Source organism: Giraffa tippelskirchi, chromosome 8 (assembly GCF_054371585.1).
Source record: "Giraffa tippelskirchi isolate mGirTip1 chromosome 8, T2T-mGirTip1v1.2.pri, whole genome shotgun sequence".
Taxonomy (NCBI): domain Eukaryota; kingdom Metazoa; phylum Chordata; class Mammalia; order Artiodactyla; family Giraffidae; genus Giraffa; species Giraffa tippelskirchi.
This window is the reverse complement of record NC_137282.1, coordinates 127,257,170-127,270,157: the sequence shown is the minus strand read 5'-3', so window position 1 is coordinate 127,270,157 and position 12,988 is coordinate 127,257,170. Positions and strand designations below refer to the sequence as shown.

Below are 12,988 nucleotides of genomic sequence, written 5' to 3'. Positions count from 1 at the left end.
TCTGTTCTATATTTTGGTTTTTTGGCCACGAGGCATGTGGGATCTTAGCTTCCCAACCAGGCTTTGCACTCTCACCCGATGCACTGGAAGGTGCCGTCTTAACCACTGGACCACCAGGGAAGTCCCTCCTCTCACCCTTTATTTGCAAGAGCCAGGCTGACAGGGTCCCTCAGCTATAGTCCTGCAGGCCAGAACCACCTCTTGCCACCTTGTGGCTCCTCCTCCCTCGGAGCTTGGAGTCTACTGAATGCTCTGGCAGAGGGCAGCAGACAAGGGGGAAGGCGTGTGGGGAGGACTGTTCTCTGGCCAGCAGACCCTGGGTGGGGTCTCCTGCTCACCATGTCCTTCCCAGAGATGGAAGGTTCCCTGAGCAGCAGCTCAGCTGTGATCAAGTGGAACGAGGGCTGTGGTTTCTGATAGGGACTGTCTGCTAAATGCAGGTGAGGTGAGCCCTGCGTGAGTGCTAAGTCACTTCAGTCATGTGGACTGTTTGTGACCCCGTGGACTGTAGCCCGCCAGGCTCCTCTATCCATGGGATTCTCCATGGCAAGAATGCTGGAGTGGGCTGCCATGCCCTCCTCCAGGGGATCTTCCTGACCCAGGGATCGAACCTGGGAGTCTCTTATGTCTCCTGCATTGGCAGGTGGGTTCTTTACCACCAGTGCCACCTGGGAAGCCCAAGGTGAGCCGCACTGTATATCATCCATGGCCACAACTCAGAACCATCAGAACAGAGTTTTCCCAGGTGTGATCCCAGAGCCCCCTCCTCAGAATCGCTGCTTGAAGGCAGGGGATGTTTGTTAATTCTGGGGCCCCATCTCAGACCAACTCCCTCCCTGGGAGGGAGGCTCTGGGATAGTCTTTGTAAACAAGCTCCCCTGGTGACTCTACACTCCCTGTGTGTGAGAATCACAAGACTAGACTTTATCAGGGGTTCGTGTCTTGTCAGCTTTGTTTTGTCAGCATCTGGCACGGAACCTAGAACAGCCAAACCCTCAGAAAGTTTTAACCCTGCATATGAATCCTCAAAACCAAATTTTTTTTTTTTATGGAAAAATTCCAAACACAGGCAAAAGTGGAGAGATGGTATGATAAGCCCCCAAGTACCCTCCACCCAGATTCAACAGTTACCAGCTCACAGCCGGTCTTGTTCCACACACTCACCCTTCCACCGGATTATTTTGAAGCAAATCCAGACATCATGTCTCATTCCCTAATTACTTCAGGATGTGTCTCTAAAGTAGAAAAGGACTCTCTCTTTGTAAAATATAACCACAATACCAAAATCACACCTAAAAACCGAGTAGTTCCTATAATGTTTTTGAATTGGCTTATTTGAATCCAAAATCAAGGCAAGGTCCATATATTGCGATTGGTTGATTTGTCTCATAATTATCTTTTGTTTTTTGGTCACGCCACTCCTTGTGGGATCTTAGTTGCCCTACCAGGGGTTAAACCGGTGCCCTCAGCAGAGAGGGCGCCCAGTTCTAACCACTGGACCACCAGGGAATTCCTCATTATCTTTTCATCTAGTGGTTTCCCCAAGTGCCTGAAGGGCTTGCTAAAACAAATTCCTGCACCCCACCAAGGGATTCTGGCTCAGTAGGTCCACTGGGGGCCTGAGACTCCTCATAGATTGCCTCGTGATCCTGATGCTGCAGGCCCTCGGGGGGTCTTCCAGTAATGCTCCTACAGAATTTCCTACAGGCTCCCCCTGTACCTCCCACCGTGTCACTTAACATATTCCTCTGTCCCCTGTGTTTCCTGTAAACCACTGGTAGATAGTTCTGGAAGCTCAGCTGGATTCCAGTTCCATTTTTTTGGCAAGACAACTTCATGGGTGGTGTTTTGTTCTTCCCTCAGGAGATGCACAATGCCTGTTTGTCTTTTTTTTTTTGCCATGTTAAACGGTAAGGCTAAATAAGCTTTAACCCTGGATCTGACTCCAAATTTGCAAATTTGAGTCAGGAATACAGGGAAACCCTACTTCACTGGCCTCTGGTGGGCCCAGGGGCAGGGGTTTGGAGAGGAAAGAAGTAATCGTAGCCATGTGCCCAGCAGAACATAAACATCTTTGGAGAGCTGTCTCACTGCCTCACTCTTCTGATGCTCACAGCAATCCTTTGGGGGAGGGTGGGGCTGATGCTACTATTCCAGTTTTCCAGACCTGAAGGAGACAAATGCTTCACCCATGCTGCATACATGGCATGCAGCAGGGCTGGGGCCGAAGCCGGGTTTCTCACTCCGGTCCAGTACGCTTCACCCTCCCCACAACCCTGCCTTTGGCCAGCTAACCCCCCTGCTATCTTCCTCCTTCTAGGACCCAGATCAACTTCACGGTGGCCATTGATTTCACAGCCTCCAATGGTGAGTAGCGGGCATGGGCCGAGGAACTGGATGGGGGCTGGGGGCCTGGAAAGGGGAGGGCTTTTCAGGACTGTGGTAGTTTTCCCTAGCTGGACGCTGGGTCTTCCGTACTCTCTGGCCTCATCCTCACTGAAGAGGAGGAACTTGGGCTTGGAGAACCAAAGATGCAGCCAAGGTGGCAAAGGTATTCCCTGATTGGATCGTGGTCACTCACAAAGCCGGGCTCTGGGCCTACATACCCTGAGCCACAGCCTTGCTCTTGAGGACACCCAGTCTCCCTGGGGGAATAGGAGAGCTACGCTGTGGAGAGCCCTGGAGCAGAGGTGTTTCCTCACAGGATCAAACTGCACAGCCCCTATGCAGTCCAGGACTTCCCAGGTGGCACTTGCGATAAAGAACCTGCTTGCCGATGCAGGAGATGTAAGAGACACAGGTTCGATTTCTGGGCTGAGACGATTCCCTGGAGGAGGGCATGGCAACCCACTCCAAGTATTCTTGCCTGGAGAATCCCACGGACAGAGGAGCCTGGTGGGCTACAGTCCCTGGGGTTGCAAAGCGTCGGACACAACTGAAGCGACCAAGCACAACAGGAGCACAGTGTGCAGCCCAGCCCGCAGGCTGGAGGGGAGAAGCAGAGGCAGGACTGAGCCCTGCGGTCCTCAGGGAGGCGGGGGCACCTGCGCTCTCCAGTCCTCACCGTTGCTCGGGCTGCCCCAGCTTCCTCCCTTCTCTGACCTTCTCCAGGGTGACCGAGTGGTTGGGAGCAATCAGTGCCCAACTTGACACTGTTAGAGCCGTGACAGCCTTCCTTGGATTCTGGACCCACATTAAGCCGTGCTCAATCAGAAGTTCCTCGGGTCTGGTAGTCCGCAGGCATGTCAGAAACCTCTCTCAGGGCTGCAGGCCCTACCATGGCTTCGTGCTGAGATGTCAGAGCTGCGGGGTGGTGCTTAGTATTCATAACGATGAGGAGAGTTATAGTAACATCTGTTTAATCCTCACAATAGTCCAGTGAGGTGGGGGCTGTTATTAGTATAGTATAGTGTTAGTTGATCAGCTGTGTCTGATTCTTTGCAATCCCATGGATTGTGTCCCGCCAGGCTCCTCTGTCCACGGGATTCTCCAAGCAAGAATACTAGAGTGGGTTGCCATTCCCTTCTCCAGGAGATCTTCTCGACCTAGGGATTGAACCCAGGTCTCCTGCATTGCAGGCAGATTCTTTACCATCTGAGCCACCAGGGGAAGCCTGGGGACTATTATTACCCCCATTCTACTGCTGGGGAGACTGAGGCTGAGTGGTTAAGAATTCATATCCAAGATCACACAGCAGGAAGTGGAAAGAGGATTAATACTTGGCAATCTGTGCTGTACTACTCTCGTTAATAAACAAGTAACTAAAATATGGACCATATCAGTGGTGACAAGGACTATGGAGAACAGCAAGCCAGAAAGAGGGGTGGGGACCGTAGCTTTCAACAGGCTCCAGGGAAGACCACAGCAGACCTGAAGAGGGAGGGAGCAAGGCGTGCGCACATCCGTGGAAGAGTGTCCCAGAGCAGAGGGAACAGCCTTTGCCAAGGCCCTGAGGCGGGGATAGCGAGAGGCTGGAACCGACGGAGTAGGAGTAACGAACGGGATGGTAGGAGATGCGGAGAGACGTCACTGGAGGCCAGCTCCAGTGGGGCTGTGTGGGCCCTCGTAAGGACTTCAGATTCAGCTCTGAGTGAAATGGGAACATCGGGGCAGTTGAGCAGAGAAGAAGTGTGATTAGGTGAGTTTTGACATAGACTCAGCCTGGCGGGTGTGCTGAGTGTGGACACAGGGCAGAGACACGGAGATCAGACTGCTGCAGCCCTACGAGCAAGAGGCGATGTTCACAGAGGAGGGACTCAGGCTCCATTTGGAGGGTTTCGCAGCCATGGTTTGCTCGAGGATTAAATGCTCAGTAAGGGAAGGAAAGGGGTGCCCTTGGACACCCCCTTCTGCGTTTCGAGCCCGGTGACTTGGCGTGTCCTGGCCGACAAGTGTTCCCGCTTGTGCCCACTTCGCAGGGAACCCCTCGCAGTCCACGTCGCTGCACTACATGAGCCCCTACCAGCTGAACGCCTATGCGCTGGCGCTGACCGCTGTTGGGGAGATCATCCAGCACTATGACAGCGACAAGATGTTCCCCGCCCTCGGCTTCGGGGCCAAGCTGCCCCCGGACGGCAGGGTGTCCCACGAGTTCCCGCTGGTAGGGACCCCGGGAGAAAGGGCTGTGGCCTGGGGTGGGGGAAACCCTGCCCACCTGGGGACTTGAGCTCTGGGCTTTGTGGGGGCAGGCTGCCAGCTGGGGCTTGGAGCGGGACTTGTATCAGAGCTCGATCAGAAACCCACTCCCCACCTCAGTCACAAGCATCTCCCCTGTGAAGCCACCCGCAGTGGGCTCTGCCGTCCTTTTCCCAACAAGACCCTGGTGGAGGTGGAGTGGAGTCATGGCTGAACGATACCCCAAGACCTCAGAAATGAGGATAAAAAAGGGTCTGAACAACAGCAGGTAATTCTAGGATGGGAGGATGTGTCTGAGCAGATACAGGAAGTAGGACAAGGAGCCAGTCTGGACACTGCTTACCTGGAGCTTGTGCTGCCCTTCATGGTGGGCCTTGGGGCTCTCTCCCTGCCCCCAGCCCCGAGCCCCCACCAGAGAAGAGTCTAGGAGAGCCCAGGCCTGCAGGCCTCCTCCATCCTGGCTCAGCGCCCCGCCAGACCACCCCGCTGCCCTCCTTCCCACCCCTCGTTCCTTCCTGGGCTCAGCCCCCCACCCACTGTGCTCCCAGAATGGCAACCAGGAGAACCCCTCATGCTGTGGCATCGATGGCATCCTAGAGGCCTACCACCACAGCCTGCGTACGGTGCAGCTCTACGGCCCCACCAACTTCGCCCCCGTGGTCACCCACGTGGCCAGGTGAGCACGGGGTCACTGGACAACCCTCCCCGCAGCTCGCAAGGGGCTTCCTTCCATCCCCGTCCTCTCAGGAAGGCGGGAGGGCGCATCTCTTCCCACTGATTTACTTTTGCGGGCACCCTGACCCTAAAAAGACCCCCTCTCCCACCAAAGAGCTGTCCTACCAGTGTTCAGGGTCCTTGTGCGGGGGGACGGCTTGCCCAGAGTCCCAGCAGACAGACCTCTGCCCCCCGCCCTGCCCCAGGAACGCGGCCGCAGTGCAGGACGGCTCCCAGTACTCCGTGCTGCTCATCATCACAGATGGGGTCATCTCGGACATGGCGCAGACCAAGGAGGCGATTGTCAACGTAAGCGGGGGGTGGGGACAGAGGGTGGGGAAACCTGGGGGTACACCTCCCCACCACCCTTGGGGAGACCTGTGGGGCATGGCTTCTCTTCTCCCTGCCCTCTTTGGGACCACTCCTGGTTTCTCGCTGTAGAGCCTGGAGGCCCAACAGCAGGGTTTAGGGGGTGGAGGGGGTTCCGGCTGATGAAGGATCCGACTGGCAAACTCTGTACCCACCTCTTCATCGCACTGGGTGGTCCCCTCCCTCCAGACTCCTATGGCTCTCTCATTAACCCACCTCTGGGGCTGCTGCCCCAGACCCCAGCCTGGCTTGGCCAGGTAGAAGAGATGGGAGGTCTGGAGAGGTGGAGACCTGGGAACACGGAACCCCCCCACGGGGTGGTCTCCCTGCACAGGGGCTCTGGCCACAGCTGGCCCTCCCTCCGGGCCCACGTAAAAGCCGTCCCACATGGTGGAGGTCCAGAGGCAGAGGAGAGGACAGGGTGTCTTGCAGAAGCAGACCTGTGACCCGCCTCCCCTCTGCCTCCCTCCTTCTCGATCCCCGCTTCCTCTCTGCTGTCCCCACTCCTTTGGTCGGTAACCTCTTTCCCTCCTCCTCCCTCTTTTTCTGTGTTTCTCTGTGTGTCTCCATCCTTCTCGTCTCCATTTCTTCCCTTTCTTCTGGTGGCTCACCCCTTCCCTTCCCTACCCATGATCTCCCCTTTCTTTTAACTGGCTGGGTCCCTGCCCCTCCCATCCCCCCTCCACCTCCCGTGTTGTCTCCCAGGCCGCCAAACTCCCCATGTCCATCATCATCATCGGCGTGGGCCAGGCAGAGTTCGATGGTGAGTCCCCACCACCCCCCGACATGTTTCCCCAGAGGCTTCAGGCCCTTGGGAGTGACCCCTCCCAAAAGAGCGAGGACTCACACCCAGGTCTGTGCGAGACTGACTGTCTGGGTGAGCAGGCAGGGTGTGAGAGTGCGTTTGTTTGCACAGGGAGGGGTGTGTCAAGGTGCGTACCCCACGCCCACACCCCCAGGCTGTGGGGAGGAGGCCCCAAGTCACTCCTCCAGCCTCCACCCTGGGAGCCTTGGGGGTGGGGGAGAGGGGTGCCCGGGACTGGGCTCCTCCTGTCTCCTGGTTTCAGTTTTCTCATCTCTGACGCGGGGGACTGGGCCAGCGGCCTCTGTCCTGCCAGGCTCAGATGCCCTCCAGTTAGCTCCCCTACCCCTTGTCTTTACCCCCTCCCCCCAACAGCCATGGTGGAGCTAGATGGCGATGACGTGCGGATCTCCTCCCGGGGAAAGCTGGCTGAGCGGGACATTGTCCAGGTGAAGCCCAGACTCTGGCTTTCCCCACAGAAAACGCAAGAGCCCCCCTAGCCAGGCTGACCTCACTCCCCTTTCTGGGGGCTTCTCTGGAAAGGGGCGTGGAGGGAGGCATTGGTAGTCCTAGAATGGCTTGGCTATCATAGGAGGAGATAGGAGTCAGTTGTGGGGCTGGACTCCACCCCCACCATGTCTGAGACTCACCCCTAGCCTGGTGTTACCTCAACTGGAACGCTCACGCCCAGCCCTCCCGGAGCCTCCAGGCCTACAGCGTCTCCTGTAGAACACAGAGGCCTAGTTTCTTGCACCTTCTGTTGCTTTCTGCCCGGCTGCCTTCCTAAGTGAGATGGCAAACCCCGTGAAGGTGGAGGCGGTGTCTAAAGGGCTGCTGTAGCCCTTTTCAAGAATGAGTGTTGCCTGGTTCACTGGATCAGTGCCAGCCTCTCCGTGGAGAATGGCAAATGTAACAGCAGACAGGTCTTTGTCCTCGGGGAATCCCTGTCCAGTCAAGCCTCAGAATACGCCTCAGTAAGCACACACCCCACTGTGACTCTGCTGCAGACTGAGTCCTAGTGCTTAGGAGATTCAGAATTAAAAAAACCCTGACAGCCTCCATACTGCCCCCTCCCCCATTAAAAAAATTCAGATGGGGGAGGGGTCATTCCAGATGTGGAGACCAAAGATGGGGGGCTAGAAGCTGAAGAAGGGCAGTCTGGGAGGTGTGTGCAAAGGCCTGGAGGCAGGCGTGAGCCTGAGGCATGGGAGGGGAGGGGGGGCAGGCATCTCCTGGGAGACCGCCATAGGAGTGGAACTGTAGGTGTTGGGCCAAAAAGGGAACCCAAAGAGACAGAAAGGGCTCTGCTGCAGAGGTGGGAGGAGACCCGCAGGGTCCATTTCCCAGAAACCAGGGATTCCCTTCAGCATTTCCTCAGTGTCTGCTAAGTTCTGCCAAGTGCCTCTGCTTGGTGCAGACACTTAATCAGAGATTAAGGAATCTTGTTCAGTGGTGTATCTTGGCATGAACAGTGTTCCATAAGTTATTTGTTAAGTGAATGAAAGAAGAATGCCTATGATACAGCCCTTTAGAGAATCACTATGCTGAGGAAGGCTTGGGTCAAGCCTGGCAGAGGCTGGGCAGGAGTGGGACAGGATCCCAGGCCTGAAGATTTCGGGGGTAGGGGAGGGTGTCCAGAGGGAGACCCCGCCTCACCCTGCCTCCCCCTGCTGGACAGTTCGTGCCCTTCAGGGACTACGTGGACCGCACGGGCAACCACGTGCTGAGCATGGCGCGCCTGGCCCGCGACGTGCTGGCGGAGATCCCTGACCAGCTGGTGTCCTACATGAAGGCGCAGGGCATCCGCCCGCGCTCCCCGCCCACGGCCACGGCTCGTTCTCCCCCACAGTCCCCGGCCCGCACACCCCCAGCTTCCCCGCTGCACACGCACATCTGAGCGTGTGGTCAGCTCAGATGGCTGGGGCTTAGGCCAGTAGAAAGGTGGGCGGGGCTCCCAGACCCTGCTGCGGTCCACCCTGCCCAGCCTATGGAACACGTGTGCCTGGGAGGCTGGTGGGGCGGGGCTTCTGGAGACTCCTCCCTCACTGCCCCACACCCGGAAGTCTGTAGGTACAAGGTGATGGAGGTGGGGATCTGGGCCCCTCCTCTTCTCTTCTTTCACCGACCCCTGGTTCTGGACCAGCCAGGAAGATGTTAATCAGGACCATCGGGGTCCCCCTCAGCCCCCCTGGGCAATCTTTGTCTGCTCCTTTATCACCCTGAGCCTGGGCTGAGCCTCCCACCACCAGGCCCCCTGCTCCTGTGGTGTCTACTCCTATACCAACCCCCTGACCCCCACCTCAGTATCTATCCTCTGTTTCCAATGAACCCCACGAGGCTGCTGGGCTTTGAGGAATGCCCGAACACGTGACCCCCTCCCCGGGACCCTTGCATGCAGTGGGAGTACCACAAACCCATGAAGGAGACTCTGGTAGTGGATGGAGGCTGCATGGTGGGTGAGGAATGGAAGCTTATCAGGCATGGAGTCCTTTCTGGTGCCTCTCCAGCCAAGTATGACACTGGTTCTAGACAGAAATCCACAGGCCTCTCCTGGTCTGGGCCCATAGGCACCTTCGCAGTTGGCTCCCAGTCTCAGACATCCCCTCTCGCCCCAGAGGCTGCCCAGGGTCCTTCGGGTGCAGTCCTCTACCACCCACCTGGAGGCTTGGGCAAAAAGCAGCCCTGCTCCAGCATTCTGACGCTACCCCTCTATCCCATGGGGATGAGGGATCCCTGGGTTCAACCCTGCCTCCAGCCCCTGATGGCTGCAGGAACCCAAGCAAGGCCTTTCTACCTTCCGGGTCTCAGTTTCCACGTCTGTAAGGCAAGAGGGTTGACCAGATGGCCCTGGGTTTACCTTCAGCTCTGATGGCCTGAGAGTTCACAGTCATCCCACGTCCAGCTTCCCCCATCCCACTCCTCACTAGTGCTGCCCTTTAAGGCCGTCTTGGCTCTAGGGTCACCCTGTTCCACCCCATCACCCCAAATCCACCCTAGTCCCTCAGCCTTGGGCTCCTGGTCTCTGAGTCAGAGCCCTTGCCCCTGTTGTGGGAAAGGTGAGAAAGATGATCTCATGCCTGGGCCCCCCCCCAGCTGCCCAGCCTTTACCCACCTGGGAAACAGGTCATGCATGCCAGTCCCTCCTGCTGCATGGGGCTCCTCTGCCCACTGAACCTCCCATGCCTGGTGGAGACCAGGCCACACCGTGTCTGTTGCGGACACTGCTTCCCTTCCCATCATGCATGATGGTGGTGTTTCTATGCTGTCTGGTCCTGTGCCCGTCTCTGAGACAGTCTCTGTGTGGAATTTGCCTTAAACTGAAGTAAATTTGATTCTTTTACTAAAGTTCTTTGTTTTCCTTTGTCCTTTGAAAAATAGCACAGATGTTGCCGTGTCAGAGTCCAGGTTCTCCTCGCTCTCTTTTTCCCCTCTTTTGTTCAACAAAAATGTGCTGAACAACTATTATGTGCCAGGGTCCGTGCTAGGCCCTGGGGATACAGCAGTGAACAAAACACGGGGGCCCTGTCTCCATGTCGAGCTTACAGCAGACGCACAACAGGACAGGGGATACACAATAAGCACAAAAACAAACAGGTAAATAACAATTTCCAGTGGTGATAAGTGTCACAAAGGAAAATAAGAGAACAAGAGGAAAGACAGTGACAGGGTGACATTTTTAAGATGAGGTGCTCGGGGAGGGGGCCTCTCTGAGGAGGTGACAGATGAACCCAAGGAAATGAGAGAGAGAGAGGCATGCTGGTATCTGAGGCAAGAGGGCTTCAAGAAGCAGGAGCAGCACACAAAAAGGCCCCGGGGTGTGTTTGAAGGATGGTAGGAAGCCAGTGGGTTGAACCTGCATAGAGAAGGGGAGAGTAGGGGTTTCCTTGGTGCTCCAGTGGTTAAGACGCCATGCTTCCACTGCAGGGGGCCCAGGTTCAATCTCTGGTCAGGGAACTAGGATCCTGCATGCCACAGGGGGCGGGGAAAAACAACAAGGAGGGGAGCGTGCAGGAGATGGGGTTGGGGGTGAAGAATTTGGAATGTGCAGGGCCTTGTAGGTCACAGGAGGATCTTCAGTGTTACTCTGAGTCAATCAGGGAGCCACTAAGGAGGTGAGAGAGGTGAACAACATGATCAGATTATTCTGTGAGTGACTTTATTGCATTTGCTCACTCATCTCTCAGCAATTGTTGAGTGAGCATTAGTGCCAGGCCCTGCTCAGGTTTGGAGACCCTGCTCACACACGGTCACGCCCTTCACAGGCCTCTAACCCCTGCTCTGGAGAAATAAGCAATAAATACTACCGCCCTAGGGTGTCAATACGAAACCAGTGGGAAGGGCCAGGATCTGTGAGTACCAAGGTGGGACTCTTGGGGCAGCCTAGACCACTGGTCCCCAACCTTTTGGGCACCAGGGACTGGTTTCCTGGAAGACAGGTTTTCCACAGGGTTGTGGGGATGCTTTCGGCATAATTCAAGCACATTACATTCATTATGCCACCGCTGATCTGACAGGAGGCCAAACTCAAGGAGTAATGTGAGCGATGGGGAGCGGCTGTAAATACAGATGAAGCTTTGTTTGCTCACCCACTGCTAGCCTCCAGTTGTGTAGCCCTGCTCCTAACAGGCCACGGATCAGTACCAGTCAGTGGCCCGGGGGTTAGGGACCCCCGGCCTAGACAACTCACAGATCATGTGTCCAGGATGAGTTACTGCTCCTGTGTGACAGGGCCGTCTCGCCTCCCTTGCAGGACTGTCATATGGCCAGAATTAACATGCAGATGTGCACGTATGAAGCATGTGACATGCACAGGACCCGCTGCACTCAATGCACAATAAACACCACTTTCCTCCTCATGGCTCTTCACATACAAACTCCTGTGGCCATGAGGGACCAGGATCACAGGGAAAAGGGATCTCTCCCTTCTCCGGGCGAGTTTGCTCTTAGATTAGGCTTCCAGGCAGCCATTCCCAGCCTGCACATCACAAGACACTGGTACTAATTACACCAAAGTTTGGGACTTGCTTGCTTCTGACGATTTTATAGTAAATTAGAGCTGATTCACCGCTATCCTTATAATTAGATGCCCCTCTGATTTGCATTCCAATCCACTTTGAGTGGGAACTGGGCGGGGTCATAGCTCAAGAAGAAGGAAGTTCCCATAACCAGTGGCCTGATTTCCCTCACCTTGGGCACCCGTGGGAAAGGGTTGGGAGGAGAAGACCGCCTGGCAGGGGAATTGAGGCTAAGAGCCGCCACCCCAGGGCGCCAAGAGCATCTTCATTGTGCTCAACACAGTAGCTTCTCTCCTGGGTTCTTTCCCAACGATGTGTTCCACGGAACACTGGTTCCCTGGCAGGGGTTTTGGGAGGCTGCTGGCTCCAAGCCCCTCTCAGAGAGTCCCAGAGGCCGTCAGGGTGTTCAAGGCTCTGATTAGTCCTGTGGCAAAGAGACTATATTTCCTAAGCTTTTTGACCGTGGTATGTGCGCGCATGTGTGTGTATTTAGCTGTAACACCGTCACCAAGCAGAACATGCTGTCTTGGGAATTTCAGTAGAGACACATCTCCCTGGTTCCCAGGCCAACACAAGAGCCTGAGGCTTTTCCCCAGGAGGCCTGAAGAGGGGCATGGGGTTGGGGGACTTCTCAGAGGGGATAGGGTAGCAGAAGTGAAGCCATTTGGTTCTGGAGAGAAGGAAGGGGCCTCAAAAGGCATCCCTGCCCTGGCCACATCAGAAGGAGAAACCACAGGGAAGAAAGGAGGCCGTTCAGGAATTCACAGACTCACGGCTCCACTTTGACTTTACTTCATGGGGTTCCTATATTGTGCTGAGATGTGTGTGTGTGGCAGAGCTGGGGGAGGGCAGGCAGGGAAGGGATAGGAGATTGAAGGGCCCCCCACCCCCGGACTATGAGCCTCTACCCCGTCTGCCCATTCAATCCCCAGGCCTTCAGGATTGAGGACCCCAGGCTATCAGCCCCCGGATCATTCTGCTACTCTCTTCTCAGCCTTTCGAAGTCCCTTTCCCACTCTCATTTCAAATGCCCCTGAATTAACAAAAATAAGATTATACTAATAATAGTAATGACCCATACTCATTTACTAACCACCAGGCATTCTTTCAAGCACTGTGTATTCAGGAAGTTTATCTTTGTAACAACCTGTGAAAAGGGTACTATCAGGAATCTACTTTCCAGATGAGAAAACTGAGGCATAGAGAGGTTAAGGGACTTTTCAGGTCATACAGCTAGAAAGTCATGGAGCCTATAGGTATCCATCTGAGCCCCAGGGTGAAATGGGTGCCTAGTTGATCTAGTTGCCATTTAACTGCTGTGTCATCTTTGCTGGGTTACCTCCCATCTCTGAATCTTCGTCTCCCCGCTGGTAAAATGGAGGGGATGGGATCTAATATCACTAGGGGTCTTCCCATCTCTCTTGAATTTCAGCCTTCCCATCAGCCTAACCTC

At 55.6% G+C, this 12,988-nt stretch overlaps 1 protein-coding gene across 18 annotated transcripts in view; it reads left to right on the top strand.

Annotated features, from left to right (window-relative positions):
- CPNE5 (copine 5) overlaps positions 1 to 9,865 on the top strand; it is a 101,051-nt gene extending 91,186 nt beyond the window's left edge. For 8 of the 18 annotated variants that reach the window (XM_081520306.1, XM_081520297.1, XM_081520295.1 and 5 more), the window contains 7 exons: positions 2,321 to 2,367; positions 4,419 to 4,600; positions 5,184 to 5,311; positions 5,556 to 5,658; positions 6,424 to 6,481; positions 6,896 to 6,969; positions 8,199 to 9,865. In XM_081520306.1, coding sequence (XP_081376432.1) covers positions 2,321 to 2,367; positions 4,419 to 4,600; positions 5,184 to 5,311; positions 5,556 to 5,658; positions 6,424 to 6,481; positions 6,896 to 6,969; positions 8,199 to 8,417 — 811 coding nt within the window. In that variant the 3' untranslated portion in view covers positions 8,418 to 9,865. Of the gene's footprint in view, positions 1 to 2,320; positions 2,368 to 4,418; positions 4,601 to 5,183; positions 5,312 to 5,555; positions 5,659 to 6,423; positions 7,104 to 8,198 lie in introns of those variants that run through there. The other 10 variants (XM_081520298.1, XM_081520292.1, XM_081520291.1 and 7 more) reach the window with 3 other exon arrangements.
- The last annotated feature ends 3,123 nt before the right edge of the window (positions 9,866 to 12,988 follow it).